The sequence below is a fragment of the Pantherophis guttatus genome, chromosome 12, assembly GCF_059756535.1.
Source record: "Pantherophis guttatus breed Tessera chromosome 12, ASM5975653v1, whole genome shotgun sequence".
Classification (NCBI taxonomy): Eukaryota; Metazoa; Chordata; class Lepidosauria; order Squamata; family Colubridae; genus Pantherophis; species Pantherophis guttatus.
In genome coordinates this window covers 22,548,975-22,570,050 of record NC_142074.1, presented here as the reverse complement: position 1 = coordinate 22,570,050, position 21,076 = coordinate 22,548,975, and the positions used below count along the sequence as shown (strand labels likewise).

General features: G+C 44.4%; 1 protein-coding gene across 5 annotated transcripts in view; it reads left to right on the top strand.

Moving 5' to 3' along the window:
* The window catches only part of MTMR1 (myotubularin related protein 1), a 36,021-nt gene extending 15,298 nt beyond the window's left edge, over positions 1 to 20,723 (top strand). For all 5 annotated transcript variants that reach the window (XM_060683925.2, XM_060683922.2, XM_060683924.2 and 2 more), the window contains 9 exons: positions 258 to 341; positions 1,397 to 1,546; positions 3,204 to 3,392; positions 4,192 to 4,377; positions 5,552 to 5,758; positions 6,846 to 6,938; positions 8,973 to 9,086; positions 12,826 to 13,002; positions 19,973 to 20,723. In XM_060683925.2, the coding sequence (XP_060539908.2) occupies positions 258 to 341; positions 1,397 to 1,546; positions 3,204 to 3,392; positions 4,192 to 4,377; positions 5,552 to 5,758; positions 6,846 to 6,938; positions 8,973 to 9,086; positions 12,826 to 13,002; positions 19,973 to 20,131 (1,359 nt within the window). In that variant the 3' untranslated portion in view covers positions 20,132 to 20,723. The remainder of the gene's footprint in view (positions 1 to 257; positions 342 to 1,396; positions 1,547 to 3,203; positions 3,393 to 4,191; positions 4,378 to 5,551; positions 5,759 to 6,845; positions 6,939 to 8,972; positions 9,087 to 12,825; positions 13,003 to 19,972) is intronic.
* The last annotated feature ends 353 nt before the right edge of the window (positions 20,724 to 21,076 follow it).

Below are 21,076 nucleotides of genomic sequence, written 5' to 3'. Positions count from 1 at the left end.
GCATCTCAATTTGGATCATGGGGCTGCTACGAAGGTCATAAGTCTGGAAAACGGTCATTTTTTCAGTGGTAACTTTGAATAGTCACTAAATGAACTGTTGTAAGTCGAGAACTACCTATAATATTAAAAATGAGTAGTGGGCAGTTACGTTTGCTGACACGTAGGTTCATTCTTACTTCTCGCAACTAAATCTTTGTGTGGAGATCAAGAATGAAGTTCAGTGACCCTAACTTTGGCTTTTCTTTCATTGCATTCAGCCATTCTTTGCGTTCACTTACAAAGAGAAATTTCCTACTAACGGTTGGAAGGTTTATGATCCGGTGGCAGAGTATAAAAGACAGGTGAGCCTGGTTGATTTTCATGGGTTGGAATACCATCCAATATCGAGCATTCTACGTATGTACACACGCACACCTGAATAGAATAGAATAGAATAGAATAGAATTAGGAATAGAATAGAATAGAATAGAATAGAATAGAATAGAATAGAATAGAATAGAATAGAATAGAATAGAATAGAATAGAATAGAATAGAATAGAATAGAATAGAAGAGTTGGAAGGGACCTTGGAGGTCTTCTAGTCCAACCCCCTGCTAAGGCAGGAAACCCTACACCACTTCAGACAAATGGTTATCCAACATCTTCTTAAAAACTTCCGGTGTTGGAGCATTTACAACTTCTGGAGGCAAGTTGTTCCACTGATTAATTGTTCTCACTGTCAGGAAATTTCTCCTTAGTTCTAGGTTGCTTCTCTCCTTGATTAGTTTCCACCCAGTTTTTTCCAAGACTCCATATCTTTCTGTACATCTCGCCACAACACCTCATAATTATTTTGAAACAATTTCATATTTGATTCTGCAACCTGAACTCCTAGATATTTAACCTTTGGTACAATCTCAAAACCTGCCCTCCTTTCAAGTTCGTGTTTCCGATCTTGTGTAACTTTTTAATACAAAAGGCGCATACACATATTCTAGTTTGAATACAAAGTACATATGGATGATACATACAGGCGCAAAAAATATTGACTCTCTGCCTATAGGAAAATAATCCTAATAAATGTATATATTTGAATACCAATTCTCTGCCAAATTACTCAACATTGTTTACAGTATACAGTAGAGCTAAATGGATATAATACATTAACATGATACGTTAAGAATAGGGAAAATAACAGGTGTCTTACTTGTTCAATATACGCACCAGGAATTTTAAACTTTAAGCCGCCTGCATGCTGTGTTCCCAAACATTATTGCATTTGTGTAATTTTAATCCAGGGGGGGAAAAATCTCTACCAAATTATTTATCACAATTAGGTTAATATTGCTTCCTTGCTTCCTACAGTGGGTCTGTCATTATCCAAGTTTGATGTATATAAAAATGTTTTGTTTTCAAGGGTTTACCCAACGAGAGCTGGAAAATATCCAAAATTAACAGCATGTATGAGTTTTGTGACACATATCCTGCCGTTCTTGTTGTGCCAACCAGCGTCAAAGACGAAGATCTCTCCCGGGTGGCTGCGTTTAGAGCAAAAGGAAGAGTTCCAGTAAGTAAAGATTGAGATCCAAAATTGGAATGTTGATGTCAAACTTCATCGCACCCTTGTACCGTAACTGACGTGTTTTCACGAATTGCCTCATTATAAACCAGATCTTTCCTCAAGGATATAGGCTGAATCCTATAGGAAGGAAAGCTGGATTGAAAGAGGATGTGCTGGGTTTTAAAAGTGGAGAAAGAATAGCATTTAGCAGACTTATATACCACTTCACAGAGCTTTATAGCCTTCACTAAGCGGTTTACAGAATCAACCTATTGCCCCCAATAGTCTGGGTCCTCGTTTTACCAACCTCAGAAGGATGGAAGGCTGAGTCAACCTTGAGCCGGTCAGAATCGAACTCTTGGCAGTGGGCAGAGTTATGTGCAATACTGCATTCTAACATGGGAAGGAAGGAAGGAAGGAAGGAAAATAGCAATAGCACTTAGACTTATATACCACTTTATAGTGCTTTTACAGCCCTCTCTAAGCGGTTTACAGAGTCAGCCTCTTGCCCCCAATAGTCTGGGTCCTCGTTTTACCAACCTCAGAAGGATGGAAGGCTAAGTCAACCTTGAGCCGGTCAGAATCGAACTCTTGGCAGTGGGCAGAGTTATGTGCAATACTGCATTCTAACATGGGAAGGAAGGAAGGAAGGAAGGAAGGAAGGAAGGAAGGAAGGAAGGAAGATAGCAATAGCACTTAGACTTATATACCACTTTATAGTGCTTTTACAGCCCTCTCTAAGCAGTTTACAGAGTCAGTCTCTTGCCCCCAACAATCTGGGTCCTCATTTTACTGACCTCGGAAGGACGGAAGGCTGAGTCAACCTTAAGCCGGTCAGGATCGAACTCCTGGCCGTGGGCAGAATTAGCCTGCAATATTGCATTCTAACCACTCTGTGTTAGCTTTGGAAGCCGTATTAACTCTGGAAGCTTCCACACTGCCAGCTTCTTGGTTCCCGGTGTTTTTTAACAACTGGTTCTCTGTACTAATGACCGGCCAGGTAGGCGCGGCTAGGGGGCGTCATGTGACTGGTGGAAATGAGTGACATTGAGTTGGCCACGCCCACCCAGGTTTTGTGGCTCCCGGTGTTTTCTTTTCTGTGGGAAACGGGTCCAAATGCCTCTTTCCTGAGTATTTAAGGTTGCAGACCCCTGGCCTAGTTTAATGAAATGAAGGACCAGGGGCGTCATGATGGCAGTCTTCCAATATCTCAGGGGCTGCCCCAAAGAAGAGGGAGTCAAGCTATTCTCCAAAGCACCTGAGGGTAGGACAAGAAACAACAGATGGAAACTAATCAAGGAGAGAAGCAACTTAGAACTCGGGAGGAGTTTCCTGACAGTGAGAGCAATTAATCAGTGGAACAACTTACCTCTAGAAGTTGTGAATGCTCCAACACTAGAAGTTTTTAAGAAGATGTTGGATAGCCATTTGTCTGAAGTGGTATAGGGTTTCCTGCCTGAGCAGGGGGTTTGGACTAGAAGACCTCTGAGGTCCCTCCCAACTCTGTTATTCTGTTCTTGCTCTTTTGTACCTGATTGCTTCCAATAGCATCTTCTTTATGCATCCCATTTAATGTAGTGAATTTCAGCAAGGGCTTTATTTGTAAGTTAGTTTCTATCTCTCTGCTCCCCTTCTCCATCTCCACCTCCCTCTCTTAATCTAGGTGTTATCCTGGATTCACCCCGAGAGCCAGGCCACGCTCACCCGATGCAGCCAGCCTCTCATCGGGCCGAACGACAAACAGTGCAAAGAAGACGAGAAGTACCTACAGACCATCATGGACGCCAACGCTCAGTCTCACAAGCTTTTCATCTTCGACGCGAGGCAGAACAGCGTCGCTGACACCAACAAGGTAGGGGAGACACCCAAGAGGAGGAGGGGGAGGATTAAAGGAGCTTCGGCAAAGCCGGGAAAAAAAAGCAATTTGGTTTCAATTGAAATGTCAACTTGTCAACCGCTCATTATTATTATTATTTATTTTTATCCCACCTTTATTATTTTTATAAGTAACTTGAGGCAGTCAACATATTTAATATTCCTTCCGCCTCCTCCTATTTGCCCCACATTATTTGCCCCTGCGAGGTGGGTTGGGCTGAGAGAAAGAGACAGGACTGGCTTGAGTCATCCAGCTGACTTTCATGCAGAAGGGGGGACTAGAACTCCCAATCTCCTGGTGATTGGGCCAAAGTTACCCAGCTGGCTTTCGTGCCTAAAACAGGACTAGAACTCCCAATCTTCTGGTGATTGGGCCAGCTGGCTTTCATGCCTAAAACAGGACTAGAACTCCCAATCTCCTGGTGATTGGGCCAAAGTTACTCAGCTGGCTTTCATGCCTAAAGTGGGACTAGAACTCCCAATCTCCTGGTGTTTGGGCCAAAGTTACCCAGTTGGCTTTCATGCCTAAGGCGGGACTAGAACTCTCCATCTCCTGGTGATTGGCCCACAGTCTCCCAACCAGGTTTCATGCCTAAGGCGGGACTAGAACTCTCCATCTCCTGGTGATTGGCCCAAAGTCACTCACCCGGTTTTCATGCCTGACGTGAGATTAGAACTCACCACCTCCTGGTCTCTAGGCTGGTGCCTGAACCACTAGACCAAACCCGCTTCTCCACATAATGCATAGGGTTGACGGAAACCCATTGTAATTTCAGACTAAAGGCGGCGGGTACGAAAGCGAAAGTGCCTATCCCAACGTGGAATTGATCTTCCTGGAAATCCCGAATATACACGTGATGAGGGAATCGCTGCGTAAACTGAAAGAAATCGTTTACCCCACCATCGATGAATCCCGGTGGCTTTCCAACGTGGAGAGTACGCACTGGCTGGAATATATACGGGTAATCGACGAAATGTGGGATCATGTTGTGCTTATATTATGCTTCTCTCTAGGCTGTCTTCTCTCTCCCATTGGGAAAGATTTTATATCGAAGTAATTATTTTAGTTGGACCATAAGGAAGGCTGAGCGCCAAAGAATGGAGGCCTTTGAACTCTGGTGCTGGAGAAGACTCCTATGAGTTCCTTGGACTGCAAGGCGATCCAACCGGTCAGTCCTAGAGGAGATCAACCCTGGCTGCTCTTTAGAAGCCCAGATCCTGAAGATGAAACTCAGATACTTTGGCCACCTAATGAGAAGGAAGGACTCCCTGGAGAAGAGCCTAATCCTGGGAACGATTGAGGGCAAAAGAAGAATGGACGGCAGAGAATGAGGTGGCTGGATGGAGTCACTGAAGCAGTCGGAGTGAGCTTAAATCGACTCCAGAGGATGGTAGAGGACAGGAAGGCCTGGAGGAACGTTGTCCAATGGATCGGACACGACTTTGCAACTAACAACAACAACAAAATTATTTTAGATCAGAGGGGTCCCACCTTGGGAACTTTAAGACTTGTGGACTTCAACTCCCAGAGTTGAAGTCCACAAGTCTTAAAAGTTCCCAAGGTTGGACACTCCTGTTTTAGAGGGTTGAACATTCCAGAGGTCACCCTATACCAGATTATAACCTTGGTCACTGATATCTGTGGACTTTAACTCCCAGAATTCCCCATGCAGCCATTCTGAAGAGGGAGTCAAGCTATTCTCCAAAGCCCCTGAGGGTAGGACAAGAAGCAACGGGTGGAAACTAATCAAGGAGAAAAGCAACTTAGAACTAAGGAGAAATTTCCTGACAATCAGAACAATTAATCCGTGGAACAACTTGCCTGCAGAAGTTGTGAATGCTCCAACACCGGAAGTTTTTAAGAAGATTTTGGACAACCATTTGTCTGAAGTGGTGTAGGGTTTCCTGCCTAAGCAGGGGGTTGGACTAGAAGACCTCCAAGGTCCCTTCCAACTCTGTTATTTTTTCTTGCTGTTTTGTGCCTGATTGCTTCCAATTGGTTAATATGCATCCCATTTAATGTAGTGAATTTCAGCAAGGGCTTTATTTGTAAGTTAGTTTCTTTCTCTCCGCTCCTATCTCAATCTATCTCAACTTGGATTTTTCTTCTTCTTCTTTTTTTTTTTTTTCTAAAAGATGCTTCTGGCCGGAGCTGTGAGAATTGCTGACAAAATTGAGTCAGGGAAAACCTCGGTGGTGGTTCATTGCAGCGACGGTTGGGACCGTACGTCTCAGTTGACTTCCTTGGCGATGCTCATGCTGGACAGCTACTACCGGACCATCAAAGGCTTCGAGGTCCTCTTGGAGAAGGAATGGATGAGTTTCGGACATCGGTTTGCCTTGGTGAGCATCACGCAAGACGGAAAGGAAATCTCGCAAGGATTTAGTCTGGAAACTGAAAAGGGCACTTTTCAGTTCACTCCAAAGCTCCAGGGAAAACGGTTCAGCAAAGGAGGCTGATCTCCATCCTAGTTTTCGGTTTAGCAAACTTCCTCTTGGGTTGTCCCAAAGGTTCTTTTTTTATTTCAAGAGGCAGCTGGACTTCCCGGTTTGTCTGTTTTTTGAAGACGTTTCGCTTCTCATCCAAGAAGCGTCTTCAGCTCTGAAGAAGCTTCATCTCTGAGTGAGCAGAAGAAGCTTCTCAGACGAGAAGTGAAACATCTTCAAAGAAAAACCAGAAAGTCCAGTTGCCTCTTGGAAAAAAAGCACCTTTGGGCAGTGATGAAATCCAAATTTTTTTACTACAGGTTCTGTGGGCGTGACTTGATGGGCACGGTGTAGCTTGGTGGGCGTGGCAGGGGAAGGATACTGCAAAATCCCCATTCCCTCCCCACTCCTTGGGGAAGGATATTGCAAAATCTCCATTCCCACCCCACTCCAGGGGAAGGATACTGCAAAATCCCCATTCCCTCCCCACTCCTTGGGGAAGGATATTGCAAAATCTCCATTCCCTCCGCAGTCCTGGGGAAAGGATACTGCAAAATCTCCATTCCCTCCCCACTCCAAGGGAAGGATACTGCAAAATCTCCATTCCCACCCCACTCCAGGGGAAGGATACTGCAAAATCTCCATTCCCAACCCCACTCTGGGGCCAGCCAGAGGTGGTATTTGCCGGTTCCCCGAACTACTCAAAATTTCCATTACCCGGTTCTCCAGAACCTGTCAGAACCTGCTGGATTTCACCCTTGATGCCTATGCACCTTCACAGCCCTATAAGGTCGGCCGTCCACAACAATCTCAGTTTCTCACGTGATCCCTTGGGAAAATGAATTGTTCTAAAGTCATGGATGTTGACTGTCCATCATTTGCAGGCTAGGCTCCTAATCACAGCGACTTAACGTGTGTTGTTTCTCAGCCTTGGCAACGTTCAGATGGGTGGACTTCAACTCCCAGGATTCCCCAGCTTCCTAAATTCTTTTTTATTTTTCAGCGAGTCGGTCACGGAGATGACGATCACGCAGATGCTGACAGATCCCCTCTCTTCCTACAGTTCATAGACTGTGTCTGGCAAATGACGAAGCAGGTGAGAACTTCAAAATATTGATTCATTTATTTTTCTGACTTATTTAACATGTTTCTGCTCCGAAAGACTCTGGGAAGCTAACACAGAAAGGGCTCGAGTTAAACTGGTTTTCGAGAAGAAAATCTAGAGTGATTTTGTTTTCTTTTCCGCTTATGACGAGCTCACACGAGACCGATAAACTTGTCCCTGAATTTATAAACTCATTTTTCTCTCGGTAGAAAATTTCCTAGCTCTGTGGTGCCGTGGTTAGTTTACATATCAAAAGAATATCTAATGAATGTGTGCAAACCCTTGAAGTTCGCCGATTCAGAACAAATCAATAACAAAGCTTCTTTTCTTAAGGTTTTTGAGGACATCGTTTGTAGAAGCGATAGTACTTCAGCTCCTGGTAGCTTCGTGCAACAGTTCTGACCTCTGTCCTTAAATTCAAGCTCATTCCTAAACAGAAGCGATTCTTGGAATTACTAGTCAAGTGTTCTTAGTTATGTTTTTACAGTAAGGAGCTCAGATATCCGAGTTACGAAGGAGGCTTTCTTTGAAAAAGGGCATGTCTTGTGGTTGCCTTCCCATCTCCACCTCATCTCCAGCATTAACTGGATCCTGAGAGAGGGTCGGTCCCTAACCTCTTGGCCTTTAGGAAGATTTTGGAGCCCTGTTATTTTTCCGCTGGGTGTTTGGGCTAGGAGGAAAAAAAAAATCACTTTTATTTGTTTCTGATCCTCAGTCTTTTCTAAATTAAGATGGATGATACATCATTTGCCTGGCTTGCTTAGCAACTTAAAATCAAAACAGTTCTTCTGTCATCGGTAGAAAGATAAAAACCTTTTCCAGGAATATCTAGGCCAAGCGTATACACAAAACAGCGAGCAGTGGAATTCTCGTCTTTGAATTGTCGTAAACCTTCATAGCTTGCTTAGATTAATTGGCCAACGTGGACATCTGCAAGGGCTGGGATCTGGCAGCTGCATCACTGTGCATCCTTCCTGCATCATTGAGAGAATAGAATTGAATTGAATTGAATTGAATTGAATTGAATTGAATTCTTTATTGGCCAAGTGTGATTGGACACACAAGGAACTTGTCTTGGTGCATACGCTCTCGGTGTACATAAAGAAAAAATAAAATATATTCGTCAAGAATCATAAGGTACAACACTTAATGATAGTCATAGGGTACAAATAAGCAATCGAATCATACTAGGAAACAATCAATATAGAATAGAATGGAATAGAATGGGAATAGAATAGAATAGAATAGAATAGAATAGAATAGAATAGAATAGAATAGAATTCTTTATTGGCGAAGTGTGTTTGGGCACATAAGGAATTTGTCTTGGTGCATACGCTCTCGGTGTACATAAAAGATGCATTCATCAAGAATCATAAGGTACAACACTTAATGATAGTCATAGGGAAACAGTCAATATAAATCTTAAGGATACCAGCAACAAGGTTATAGTCATACAGTCATAAGTGGGAGGAGATGGGTGATGGGAACAATGAGAAGATTAATAGTAATGCAGGCTTAGTAAATAGTTTGACAGTGTTGAGGGAATTATTTGTTTAGCAGAGTGATGGCATTCAGGAAAAAACTGTCCTTGTGTCTAGTTGTTCTGGTGTGCAGTGCTCTATAGCCTCGTTTTGAGGGTAGGAGTTGAAACAATTTATGTCCAGGATGCGAGGGGTCTGTAGATATTTTCACAGCCCTCTTTTTGACTCGTGCAGTATACAGGTCCTCCATGGAAGGCAGGTTGGTAGCCATGGTTTTTTACGTAGTGATGGAGGCTTTTAAGAAGAGACTGGACAGCCATTATCTTCAGAAATAGCATAGGTCTCCACCATAAGCAAGGGGTTGGACTAGATGACCTCCCAGGTCCCTTCCAAGTAACTCTTGTTACTGTCACTGAACCACGCTAAGCCTAGTTGAGCAGGTGTCGTTATCAGTCCACAAAAAATCCCTTTGCTTTAAATGAAAAAGTGGGTTGCCTTTTTACTAATGGGGAAAAAAATAAATAATGTCTCTTCCCCCCTTTAGTTCCCAGCCGCCTTCGAATTCAACGAGCTGTTTTTGATCAACATTTTGGATCACCTTTACAGCTGTCTGTTCGGCACCTTTTTGTACAACTCAGAACATCGGCGAGTAAAAGAGGTAAATAGCCAGTGTAAATGATGATGATTTGATAAAAGGGCGAGAAAGATATTCGGGGTAATTATTTTTTTTTCCCCTTTTGCTGTAGAGCAGGGATATCCGAGCTTGGCCACTTGGAGACCATGCTGGCTGGGGAATTCTGGGAGTTGAAGTCCACAGGTCTTCAAAAGGCTGGATGTGAACACTCCAGTGGTGGGTTCCTCCCGGTTCGGCCGAGCTGGTAGCGGTGACAATATGACGTCACAGAACCGGTTCTCTTTGTCCAGGAGCTGGGCCCTTCCGCCCGCCTCCCCAACCGTTATTCTTACCTTTTATTTGGCCCCGCACCCAAACTATTCACTGCCTCCCGAGTCCCAGCTGATTGACTAGAAGGAAGAAAACTGTTTAAACTCTTGCCACAGGGCTTCAAAGGGCCGCCCTACAGCTGATCAGTGTTAAAAGGCAATGTGGTAGACCAGTGCCTCCAAAAACAAATGAGTAGACCGGTGCCTCCAAAAACTAATGGGTAGACCGGTGCCTCCAAAAACAAATGAGTAGACCGGTGCCTCCAAAAACAAATGAGTAGACCGGTGCCTCCAAAAACAAATGAGTAGACCGGTGCCTCCAAAAACAAATGAGTAGACCGGTGCCTCCAAAAACAAATGAGTAGACCGGTGCCTCCAAAAACAAATGAGTAGACCGGTGCCTCCAAGAACAAATGGGTAGACCGGTACAGCTCTGCAAGCAGTTAAAAGCCTGGTAGACCAGTACCTCTGCTAAATCCTAAAGAATTGTCACATGACCATCAAGCCACGCCCACAAAATAAGCCATGCCCACAGAACCGGTAGTAAAAAAAAAAATTAGAACCCACCCCTGGAACACTCCTCCTGTAGAACTTGAAAAGATTTCAATGTGCAATCTCTCACTTGAAGCGCGAAGCGGTGCCGAATGCCACAAAACCCAGCCCTGATGTGTCTTTGATGTGAACGCAATTCCCGCCCTTAAGAGCAATTAACATTTCTATCTGAAATGACCAGCTTAAGGGCATAATCCGACACTGAAGTGTTTGGAGTTTGATGTTTCTCCTGGCGGGTTAGACATCTAACGACATTTTGGGTCGTAAATGTTCCTTACGGCGCCGACTGTAAGAATCCTCAGTTTTCAGGACTCGGAATTGCAAACTGAGTAAAAAATTTAAGGTTTACTTTTACATTCTGAGTCCCCCTTGACTTCGTGTGGGATCAAAGCCATCCGAAAGCTCCGGCTAGGTAGGATTTCCCTCAAATTTTGGAGAGGAGGCGGTGTCCTTTAAAACACCTCCGTTGTCGTGTTCGAAGGAACCACGGCCAAATTGCGTAGCTGCACCACAAGATGGAGCTGACTTACACCTCCTCCCCAGAACAGCCTGCCTATCAGCCTCTCATGAATGGATAATCTAATGCAGCTCCCTCTTTCAGGGGAGAAAAAAAAAACAAGAGGAAAGAAGAAAGGAAAAAAAAAAAGAAAAAGAAAATGCCATTTAAGAGACGACTGTAGTGGAAACAGATGCTTTATAGCACCGGAGGAATAGAAAATTGCGGGAGGAATCCGATAACGGATTCCAGTTCTGAAACCTTGATTTAATAATGGCCGTAGAGGGAAGATGGGGCTCGACGTAGAATTTTAATGACCCCCGTTAAGCGTAGCCGTTTAATTACAACCCACAATATCTTAGGTAGGGATAAGGATTATACCTGTTTGGGTTTTGTTTTGTATTTTCCCCTACAGTACCACTTCATTGATTCTATGCTGTAGAATTCGCTGACATTCAAGACAATTTCATTGTTTCGATCTTTATCTTATTTCCCTCCTCCCTGCCCTCAAATGGGCATCACTCATCGTGATAAGTGTATCATGGCTACCCCAAGCTCGTTATTTACAGTAGTGGCCAAAATTGTGGAAACCTTTTGGGAAAAGGGTATTTTTGAGGTTTGATGGCTAATAACACCACTTTATTATGGAGTTTCAAGATAATCCTATTCCACTGCTGGAATAGCCTGGGAATAGCCCAGACCTTCACCCAATTGAAAATCTATGGAGCAGACTAAAGAAATGTGTTAGTCAGAAGCGACCCAGCAATAAAATCCAGTTAATAGAAGCCATCCTTCAATCTTGGTTTCACATGATAACAGCTGCAGAACTAAAAGACTTAGTTCACTCCATGGGAAGACATTGTAAGGCCGTCATTCCTGCTAAAGATTACCCAACTAAGTATTAACTGACATGTCAGAGGTGAACTCCAGCAGGTTCTAACAGGTTCTAGAGAACTGGTAGCGGAAATTTTGAGTAGTTCAGAGAACCGGCAAATACCACTTCTGGCTGGTCCCAGAATGGGGTGGGAATGGAGATTTTGCAATATCCTTCCCCTGCCACGCCTACCAAGCCACACCAACAGAACCAGTAGGGAAAAAATTTGGATTTCACCCCTTTGACCATGGTGATAATTTTCGTATATCTCATTTTTTCTATGGTGATCATTTTTGTATATCTTGTTTTTTCTATGTGTTTCACTTTTCTTCTTTATACTGTCACTGCTATTCTAATAGCAAATCCTTCATAAAAGTTATTGCATTACATTCTTGATTAAATTACCTTTCCATTGATATTTAATTTTATGGTACTATTCCGAAAAAAAAAGTGGTGGTGTTAGCTAGTTCTAGAAAATACACTTTTCCCAAAAAGTGCATACGGTCATAAGTGTGAGAAATGGTCATAAATCCCCGTTTTCAGTGCTGTCGTGACTTCAAACAGTCATTAATCAAAGAGTTGTAAGTCAAGGACTAGCTCTACACAAGAATCTGGCCAACTCATGATCAGTAGTAAATTGGCGTTGGATACGGGCCAACAGAATTCAAGAGGAAGTGGGGGCTGGACTCTTGAGTCTCTTGTGGCAACGCCAGGATTCTGAACTAATGATGCACTTAACTCTGCCCTCTGCCTGTTCTTCTCCTACAAGCTGGATCACGGGAAGAGGAAATTAGGGGAGATTTAGGAAGGTAAGATTTAGGACAGCCACTCCCTAGAATCGGGATGGCGAACCTATGGCACAGAGGTGGCACGTGGAGCCATATCTGTGGGCACATGAGCGTTGTTCTAGCTCAGCTCCAGCACGCATGGGCACGCCAACCAGCTGATTTTTGGGCCGTCCAGGCCCACCGGAAGTTGGGAAACGGGCCATTTCCGGCCTCCTGAGGGCCTCCAGGGGTGGTGGGGAAGGCTGTTTTTGCCCTCCCCAGGCTCCAAGAAAGCCTCTGTAGCCTGAGGGCGAAAAACAGGCTTTCCGGGCCCACCAGTAACCTTTTTGCCGTCGCATGCCAAAAGCGGGGGAAGCATGGCGGGGAGCGCATGCGCGGAGGGGTGGGCACGGGGGTGGGCATTGAATTATGGGTATGAGCACATGTGCACTCGACCACCCCACATTCCCCCCACTTTGGCACGCGATGGCAAAAAGGTTAGCCATCACTGCCCTAGAATCTCTCTTTGGTATTTCTGTTACGAATATTATAAATTTAGTCTGGCAAGATTCTGTCTATAGAGCATTTGCAAATAATGAACTAAACTGACTGGATTGTTTTACGACGTTCTCGGGCTAGGCCCGACAACCTATCTGGTACCTGCTTCTCTTCCAGGAGCTCACCAAACCATCTGAAGGGTTATAACGCAGCATCGTTTTTTTTCTCGCAAGCATACCCTTTTCATAACCTTGTCCGTTTTCCTCAGGAGATAAACGCCAAAACCGTCTCTTTGTGGTCCTACATCAATAGCCAGGTGGACGAATTCAGCAACCCTTTCTACGTCAACTACAAGAACCACGTCCTCTATCCAGTAGGCAGCTTAAGTCATTTGGAATTGTGGGTCAACTACTACGTACGTTGGAACCCCCGAATGAGACCCCAGGTAAGCTTCCCGTGCAAATCAAAATTGCAAAAACAAGTGACAGAAGCATGTAATCCAGAGGTGGGTTTCAGCAGGTTCTGACCAGTTCCAGCGAACCGGTAGCGGAAATTTTGAGTAGTTCAAAGAACCGGTAAATACTACCTCTGGTTGGCACCACCCTCATCTATTCTCTGTCTCCCGAGTCCCAGCTGATCGGGAGGAAATGGGGATTTTGCAGTAACCTTCCCCTGCCACGCCCACCAAGTGATGCCACGCCCACCAAGCCACGCCCACAGAACCTGTAGTAAAAAAAAAATTGAAACCCACCACTGATGTAATCCTGAACCGGAAACCTTAGAGCAGTGTTTCTCAACCTTGGTAGCTTGAAGATGGGTGGACTTCAACTCCCAGAATCCCCCAGCCAGCACTGCTGGCTGGGGGTTTCTGGGAGTTGAAGTCCACCCATCTTCAAGCTTCCAAGGTTGAGAAACACTGCCTTAGAGCTTTGACTACATACAAGTAATCCAAGGGTGTGATTGACAGGAGATTAGATCTGCTGGACTTTCATTCTCTCCCTTTCATGCGGAGACAGTTCAGGATATAGTCCCTGTATCATTGTTACTAAAAACTGCAGATCGAAGGCACAACTCTTAGTTAAAAGTTAGGATCCACCCCACATTCTTAAAACGGAGGGAAGTAAGCTTCCGTTTTAGGCCCAGTACTCTTCAATATCTTCCTAAACAGCTCAGATGAGGGAATAGAATGGGAATTTACCAAATTTGCAGTTGATACTACGCTGGCAGGAATAGCCAACACCCCTAGACGATAGGCTCAAGATCCAGATAGATCTTGACAAGACTTGAACACTGGGCCCTATCCAACAAAATGAAATTCAACATAGAGAAAAGGAAAGTCTTACACTTAGGCAAGAAAATCCAAAAGGACACATATAAACTGGGTGAAACCAGGCTTAATAGCAGTGACTGGGAGAGGGATCTTGTAGTCTTAGTGGACAACCAGTTAAATATGAGTCAGCAGTGTGTGGCAGCAGCCAAAAAAGCCAACACAATCCTAAATTGCATTAACAGAGAGATACAATCAAGATCAAGGGAAGTACTAATACCACTCTATAAAGCCTTAGTAAAACCACACCTAGAATCCTGCATCCAGTTTTGGTCGCCGCACTATGAAAAAAGATGTTGAGACTCTAGAAAGAGCGCAGGGAAGAGCAACCAGGATGATTAGGGGACTGGAGACGAAAACATACGAAGAACAGTTGCAGGAACTGGGCCTGGCTAGTCTAGTGAAGAGAAGGATCAGGGGAGACAGGATAGCATCTTCCAATAGAGCCTTGGTAGCACAGTGGATTAAAGCACTGTTATTAACATCTGCTGCTTGCAATTACTGCAAGTTCAAATCTCAACAGGCTCAAGGTTGACTCAGCCTTCCATCCTTTCAAAGGTAGGTAAAATGAGGACCCAGATTGTGGGGGCAATAAGCTGACTTTGTATAAATATACAAAAGTATGAAGGCTATTGCTTAACGCATTGTAAGCCGCCCTGAGTCTCCGGAGAAGGGCAGCATATAAATTAAAGCAATATATATATATAAGGGGCTGCCACAGAGAGGAGGAAGGGGGTCAAGCTATTTTCCAAGGCACCTGAAGGCCAGACAAAGAATAATGGATGGAAACTGATCAGGGAGAGATTCAACCTAGAAATAAAGAGGAATTTTCTGACCGTGAGAACAGTCAACCCATGGAACAGAAGTTGCCTTCGGAAGTGGTGGGAGCTTCATCCCTGGAGGCTTTCAAGAAGAAACTGGACTGCCATCGGTCAGAAATGGTGTAAGGTCTCCTGCTTGGGCGGGGGGTTGGACTAGATGACCTACAAGGTCCCTTCCAACTCTGTTTAATCTAATCTAATCTAAAATGGCTAGATACTTAAAGAATTCCCTTTCCCCTTAAGAAGCTTTTTCAAGTAGCCCAGTTCCAAGAACTGAACCGTAAGCACTTTGCATTCTGTCTCTTACCTTTCGATTTTGCATGGCCACACGAGAAAGACATTTTGGGGTGCAGAAGACTCATAATTACTAATTGCCTCCTAGGACCTATTAGTAAATTCATTTGGTTGCCTGCTCGGATTATCCATTTGTGCTGACTCTGGGTTTCTTTGTTAAAATAGTAGCTAATAAATAGCGTCTCAACCTTTCTCCCGAATCCCTTAACGTGTCCCGAGAATGAATCGTTTTCACCTTCTCAGGATGGGATGTGTTTGGAAATCAGCTTGCTTAAAAAAAAAAAAAAATATGTAAAAAGTGAAATTGCAGGCAACGTATGCTGTGATTAGACGAGAGACGTTCTGATCAGCCATTATTACAAGTCGGCTGCCAGCTAATGAATATGCCACTCTGGTGTGGAATTTTGGCCAAAAAAAAAAAGCAACTGCTACAGATTGTTTTGACGAAACCACAATTCGGGAAGGAAATGTTTTATCGAGCCTGCTGGGAATGCAGCCTTGAGTGGAAAAAGCTTTTGGTAAGGAAGAACAGATTCAAATGTAGTTTTACATTTTAAATAACAATAGATAATTCAACACCTCCGACAAGGCTACTGCCCTACAAAGAACAGAACAGAATAGAACAGAATTTTTCTATTGGCCAAGTATGATTGGACACACAAGGAATTTGTCTTGGTGCATATGCTCCTTGACTATGTGTCAGAATGGTCAAACAATTGGCAACTCCAAATCTCAACCAACAAATGCTCTGTCTTACACATTGGCAAAAAAAATCAGAACAAATACAAGCTGGGTGGATATGACCTCGTAGAAGACCCTCACTCTGTCAAGGACCTTGGAGTACTCATCTCTAATGATCTAAGTGCCAGAGTCCACTGTAACAGCATTGCTAAAAAGGCATTAAGTGTTGTTAACCTAATCTTGCGAAGCTTCTTCTACGGTAATATTGTAGTGCAAACTAGGGCATACAAAACCTTTGCTAGACCAGTTCTCGAATACATTTCGTCTGCCTGGAATCCGCACTGTATATCGGACATTAATACAATTGAGCACGTCCAGAGATATTTCACGAGAAGAGTCCTCCACTCCTCTGCTCGTAACAGAACACCTAAACCACCAGGGTTGAAGTTTTAGGCTTAGACAACTTAGAACTACGCCGCCTTCGGTCCGACCTAAGCGTAGTACACAAAATTATCTGCTACAACGTCCTACCTGTCAATGACTAATTCAGCTTCAACCGCAACAATACACGAGCACACAATAGATACAAACTCAAGGTAAACCGCTCCAAACTCGATTGCAGAAAATACGACTTCAGCAACAGAGTGGTCAGTGTCTGGAATGCACTACCTGACTCTGTGGTTTCATCCCCAAACCCCCAAAACTTTAACCTTAGACTGTCTACTGTAGACCTCACCCCATTCCTAAAAGGTCTGTAAGGGGCGTGCATAAGCGCACCAGCGTGCCTTCTGTCCATGTCCTAATGTTTCCTCTATTTGTATCTATTTTATGTATTCAATTCATGCTTATACTTATATCTGTTATCTTATACACATTTGACAAAACTAAATAAATAAAATAAAATAACAATAGATAAATCAGCAAACTGTTCTAAGCGTCCCCCACTCACCCAGATATAAAAGCTTGGTGCTAAAGTATAAATAGATACTGTAATCCACATTTCATTATCAATTATTCAGGCAGATATTAAAGCCATCTGTGATCGTTCCCGAAATAAACAAGGATAGATCTCAGACGGAATCTCGGCAGGCCGAGTCGAGGTGATCTGCTTGTTCCTTCCAAAGCAAACCAAGAAGGAATTTGCGGTCTTGCCGCAAATAGATCCGAGGGATTCACACCTGGGGGTATCACGTATTTTAAAACACTCATCCTAGAAACTGAGGCTCCGTCTCAGTTTTCTCCTTGAATACTTTGAGGTTAAACTGAGAAGAGGTTTCTTTTATTGATGCCTTTTTTAATTAAGTTATACGGTATTATAAAATACAAAAATAAAGGTAAAGGTTCCCCTCGCACAAATGTGCTAGTCGTTCCCGACTCTAGGGGGCGGTGCTCATCTCCGTTTCAAAGCCAAAGAGCCAGAAACAAAATGTTTGTTTTTTTTTTCTTATTTTCAGTCATGTTGAATTGAGATTTTTTTTCCCCCCTCCTTGCATTGTCACAGTGAGTCCTTGGGCGCCTCTTAAGTTCTTTCTCAGCCTCGTGAGCTTGTAACCTTTGTACAGTTTTATCTCACTTGTGCCCTGTCTACATTTCTCTGGAGTATTTTTTTGAAGGTTCCTGATTTTTAAAAAAACAACAACGGTTCTTCAGATTGGCTGTGGAAATGGGAGGTTCGCTGAGAAGTTAAAAGCCGCTCAGAGCGAACAGCAGCTTTCAAATCTGGTGCACCCAGAATCCAGTCGAATTATAGTCTTTAGAAAGGACCTTGGAGACCCCTGGCCAGGGGTGAAATCCAGCAGCTTCCCCAGCCTCCAGGAGTGGCCCAGGTTCCTCCCAAACCTCCTGAGTGTCCAACTCTGCTTCCAGCTCTGCTGGCCACCAGCGGGCCATAATAGATGAAATCGAGTTTGACACCCCTGACCTAGGCCGAAGAGGGGAATCGCCACAGTCAATCAGCCCCCCCACGCACACACACACACCCCGCTCCAAAGACGGCAAAAACACACCCATTGTGTTTTTCTGCCTCGGGGAGATGTGTGATTGTTGGGGTGCTCAGTTGTTACTAACGCCATTCCATTGCATTCTTCTAGCAGCTACCAAGCGGGTGGCATCATTTTTATAGAATCAAGCAGCGGGGTTAAAATAGTCATTTTCGTCCGACAGATGCTATTTTTCCTAGGGGAGGAAGAAAAGGGGGGGGGGGGAAGAAAGAAAGAAAGATTTAAGGCCCTACCGAAGCGACACACACTCGCTGCAGAACAATTTCCCCTTTGAATGGGTGTCCTTGAGCTGGCAGAGGGACGCAGGCGCCTGCGTTAAAAGACTTCGGTTTCCGTGCAGTTTAGAACAAGCCATGCCTGAAGTGCGTGGTGGTTTATACGGCCTTTCGCGCTTCTCGTGGGGGTGAACCTCGTCGTTATTATCCCCCCCCCCCGCACCACACAATGCCCTCTTCCCCCAGATGTGTTGGAGAGAGGAAAAAAAATCCCCGCGAAAAGGTGGCAGTTGGAAGCTTGCATTCGTTAGCAGAACCGTCGCACGATTTTACATCCTGGGCGCAGCCCCGCCTATTTGTAATCTACAGGTTAGATTGTTATAATTAGCTGTGCTGGGGGAGTAATAGAAGCCTTCTTAATTAAGCAGCTAATAAATCCCGAGATGAAATCCGCTGCGGCTTACCAGCCCAATTCGGAACCAAACCTTCCTCTCTCTCTCTCTCTCTCTCTCTCTCTCTCTCTCTCTCTCTCTCTTTTCGGTAGATGAGAAGCATTCTTTAAAAACAAACGTCGTAATTCGCACATTTTTATCCCTACCTGTCTAACCAAGGCTGATTCCTAGCAGCAGCATTTCCACAACGGGCTTAATTTGAGTGGCTTTTGGGTCGGTGTGTGTTTCCGTAAGTATGTGTGAGAGACCGAGTGTGTTTCACCAACCTCACCCCTTCAATTAATTTATGCCACAGCGTATTGTACAATCCCAGGAAAGCGGGCAAATTCAGCCACTCAGTTAAATGTAGCATGTGAATGCAGCTGCTCAGCCCACTGTATCATCAATGGCAATAACTACACACACATATACACACTCACACCTGCCTTTCCAACGCACGCATGCATTGGCAGTAGCAAAATTATGACACAGAAAGCGAACAGCTGTCTTTCCAGTGTTCAAACTTCCGTGAACGAGCACCTTCTTAAAAAAATACGACTGCGATCAGGTGCCCTTCAGAGGTCTTGAGTCTGCAACTCCACAATTGCCAACCACACCTCCATGTAGCAGGTAGGAAGGGCTTATCCGTCCCTGAAGGCCAAACCTCTGTCACCTTGAATTCATCATCTATCAAGCCGCCTGCAAGGTAATTTTTTTTATCTTTGCAAGCTGGGGAGGTTTAACCTTCCCTTCCTTTGTGATTTCCCACCCCTCCCCCTTCCAAATCAGCAAAGATATTTCTGTGTTTCTTCTAACACTTTAAAATAATAACTTAATTTATTTGTTGATTAATTTATTGGTTCGATTTATATATGCCGCCCTTCGTACAAAAGTATGAAGGCTATTGCTTAACGCATTGTAAACCGCCCTGAGTCTCCGGAAAAGGGCAGCATATAAATCGAACCAATAAATAAGAGCCTTGGTAGTACAGTGGTCTAAAGCACTCTGTTAATTAAGACCAGCTGCCTGCAATTACTGCAGGTTCGAATCTCACCAGGCTCAAGGTTGACTCAACCTTCCATCCTTTCTAAGGTAGGTAAATTGAGGACCCAGATTATGGGGGCAATAAGATGACTTTGTATAAATATACAAAAGGATGAAGGCTATTGCTTAATGCATTGTAAGCCGCCCTGAGTCTCCGGAGAAGGGCGGCATATAAATCAAATGAAAATAAAATAAAATAAAATAAATAAATAAGACTGCTATCATGTCTCCCCTGGTCCTTCTCTTCACTAGACTAGCCATGCCCAGTTCCTGCAACCGTTCTTCATATGTTTTAGCCTCCAGTCCCCTAATCATCCTGGTTGCTCTTCTCTGCACTCTTTCCAGAGTCTCCACATCTTTTTTATAGTGTGGTGACCAAAACTGGATGCAGTACTCTAGGTGTGGTCTTACTAAGGCTTTATAGAGTGGTATTAGTACCTCCCTTGATCTTAATTGTATCCCTCTGTTAATGCAGTTTAGGATTGCGTTGGCTTTTTTGGCTGCCGCCGCACACTGCTGAATGATGAACACTTGGGAGACGGTTCCAATCTTGACCCTGGGCTCTTTCAAAGCCAACCCAAACCTGTCTTCCGTCCCAACAGATCCCAATTCACCAGAACCTGAAGGAACTCCTCGCCATCCGAACCGAGCTTCAAAAGAGGGTGGAAGAACTGCAGCGGGAAGCTGCGAAGCGCTCCATCTCGTCTTCCTCCGAGCGAGGGTCTCCTCCCGCCGTCACCCCAGTCCACACTTCCGTCTGACCGACCAGCGAGGCCGCGAGGTTTACTACAGACACGTTACCTGCTGCCGGAAACCCTTCCTCCCTCCCTCCGGTGGTTATTTGGGGTGGAGGGCTGAGGCGGGGGGGTGGAGGTCTCCTCGGTGTCTGTTACAGTAAAGCCAAAAAGTATTTCCTTGCAGTATCGCGCTGTGGAGTGATGCTTGCTCGTTTCTTTCTTTGTCGTTCTTTTAAAAACGTTGAGCGTTTTGAATCGATAGCCAAACTCTTTTTAAACTTCCTGTTAAAACTTTGCAGCGAAAGCAGGAATTCCGTCGGCTCGGGCAAGCCATTGGGGAGGCGCCGTATTCCAGCATCGCCTCCTCCGAAAGTGACAAATCATATCCAGTTGGCTTCACGTCTGGGAAGGGAAAACTTATCCGCTTTCCGTGGTACTTCATTCGTGGTGGGTAGGTGGGTTTCTCGGAGAAGGGGAAAGCAAGGCACAGCCAACACTGAATTTAGGGGGACTGTTCCGATGACCTCGATGCACTTTGAAATGGATATGTTTTTTTATTATTATTATTATTCCTATAGCAGTTGTATATTTTGAATAAAGATGTTTTAAAAAGCAACGAGCTGGATTTGTCACTTGAGAGACGAAGCTGCTGCTTGCCCAAGGAATCTTCGAATGCCTGGATTATTGAAGACTGGTTATTTTGCACCTTTTCCGAACTTCCTGCTCCCTTTCACAACAGAGAGACAGAATCGGCTGGGTTGTAGGTAGTCCTCGACTTAACGACGGTTCATTGACCGACCATTCAAAGCAACCACAGGACTAAGAAAAGTGACTTACGCCTGTTTCTCACACTTAGGACCGTTGTGGCATTCCCAGTCATCATTATCATCGTCATATAACGATCCCATAATCTCTTGCGGGGTGGAGTCCGGGCAAACTGAATGGAGCTGAGGGTTTACTGGCCAGATG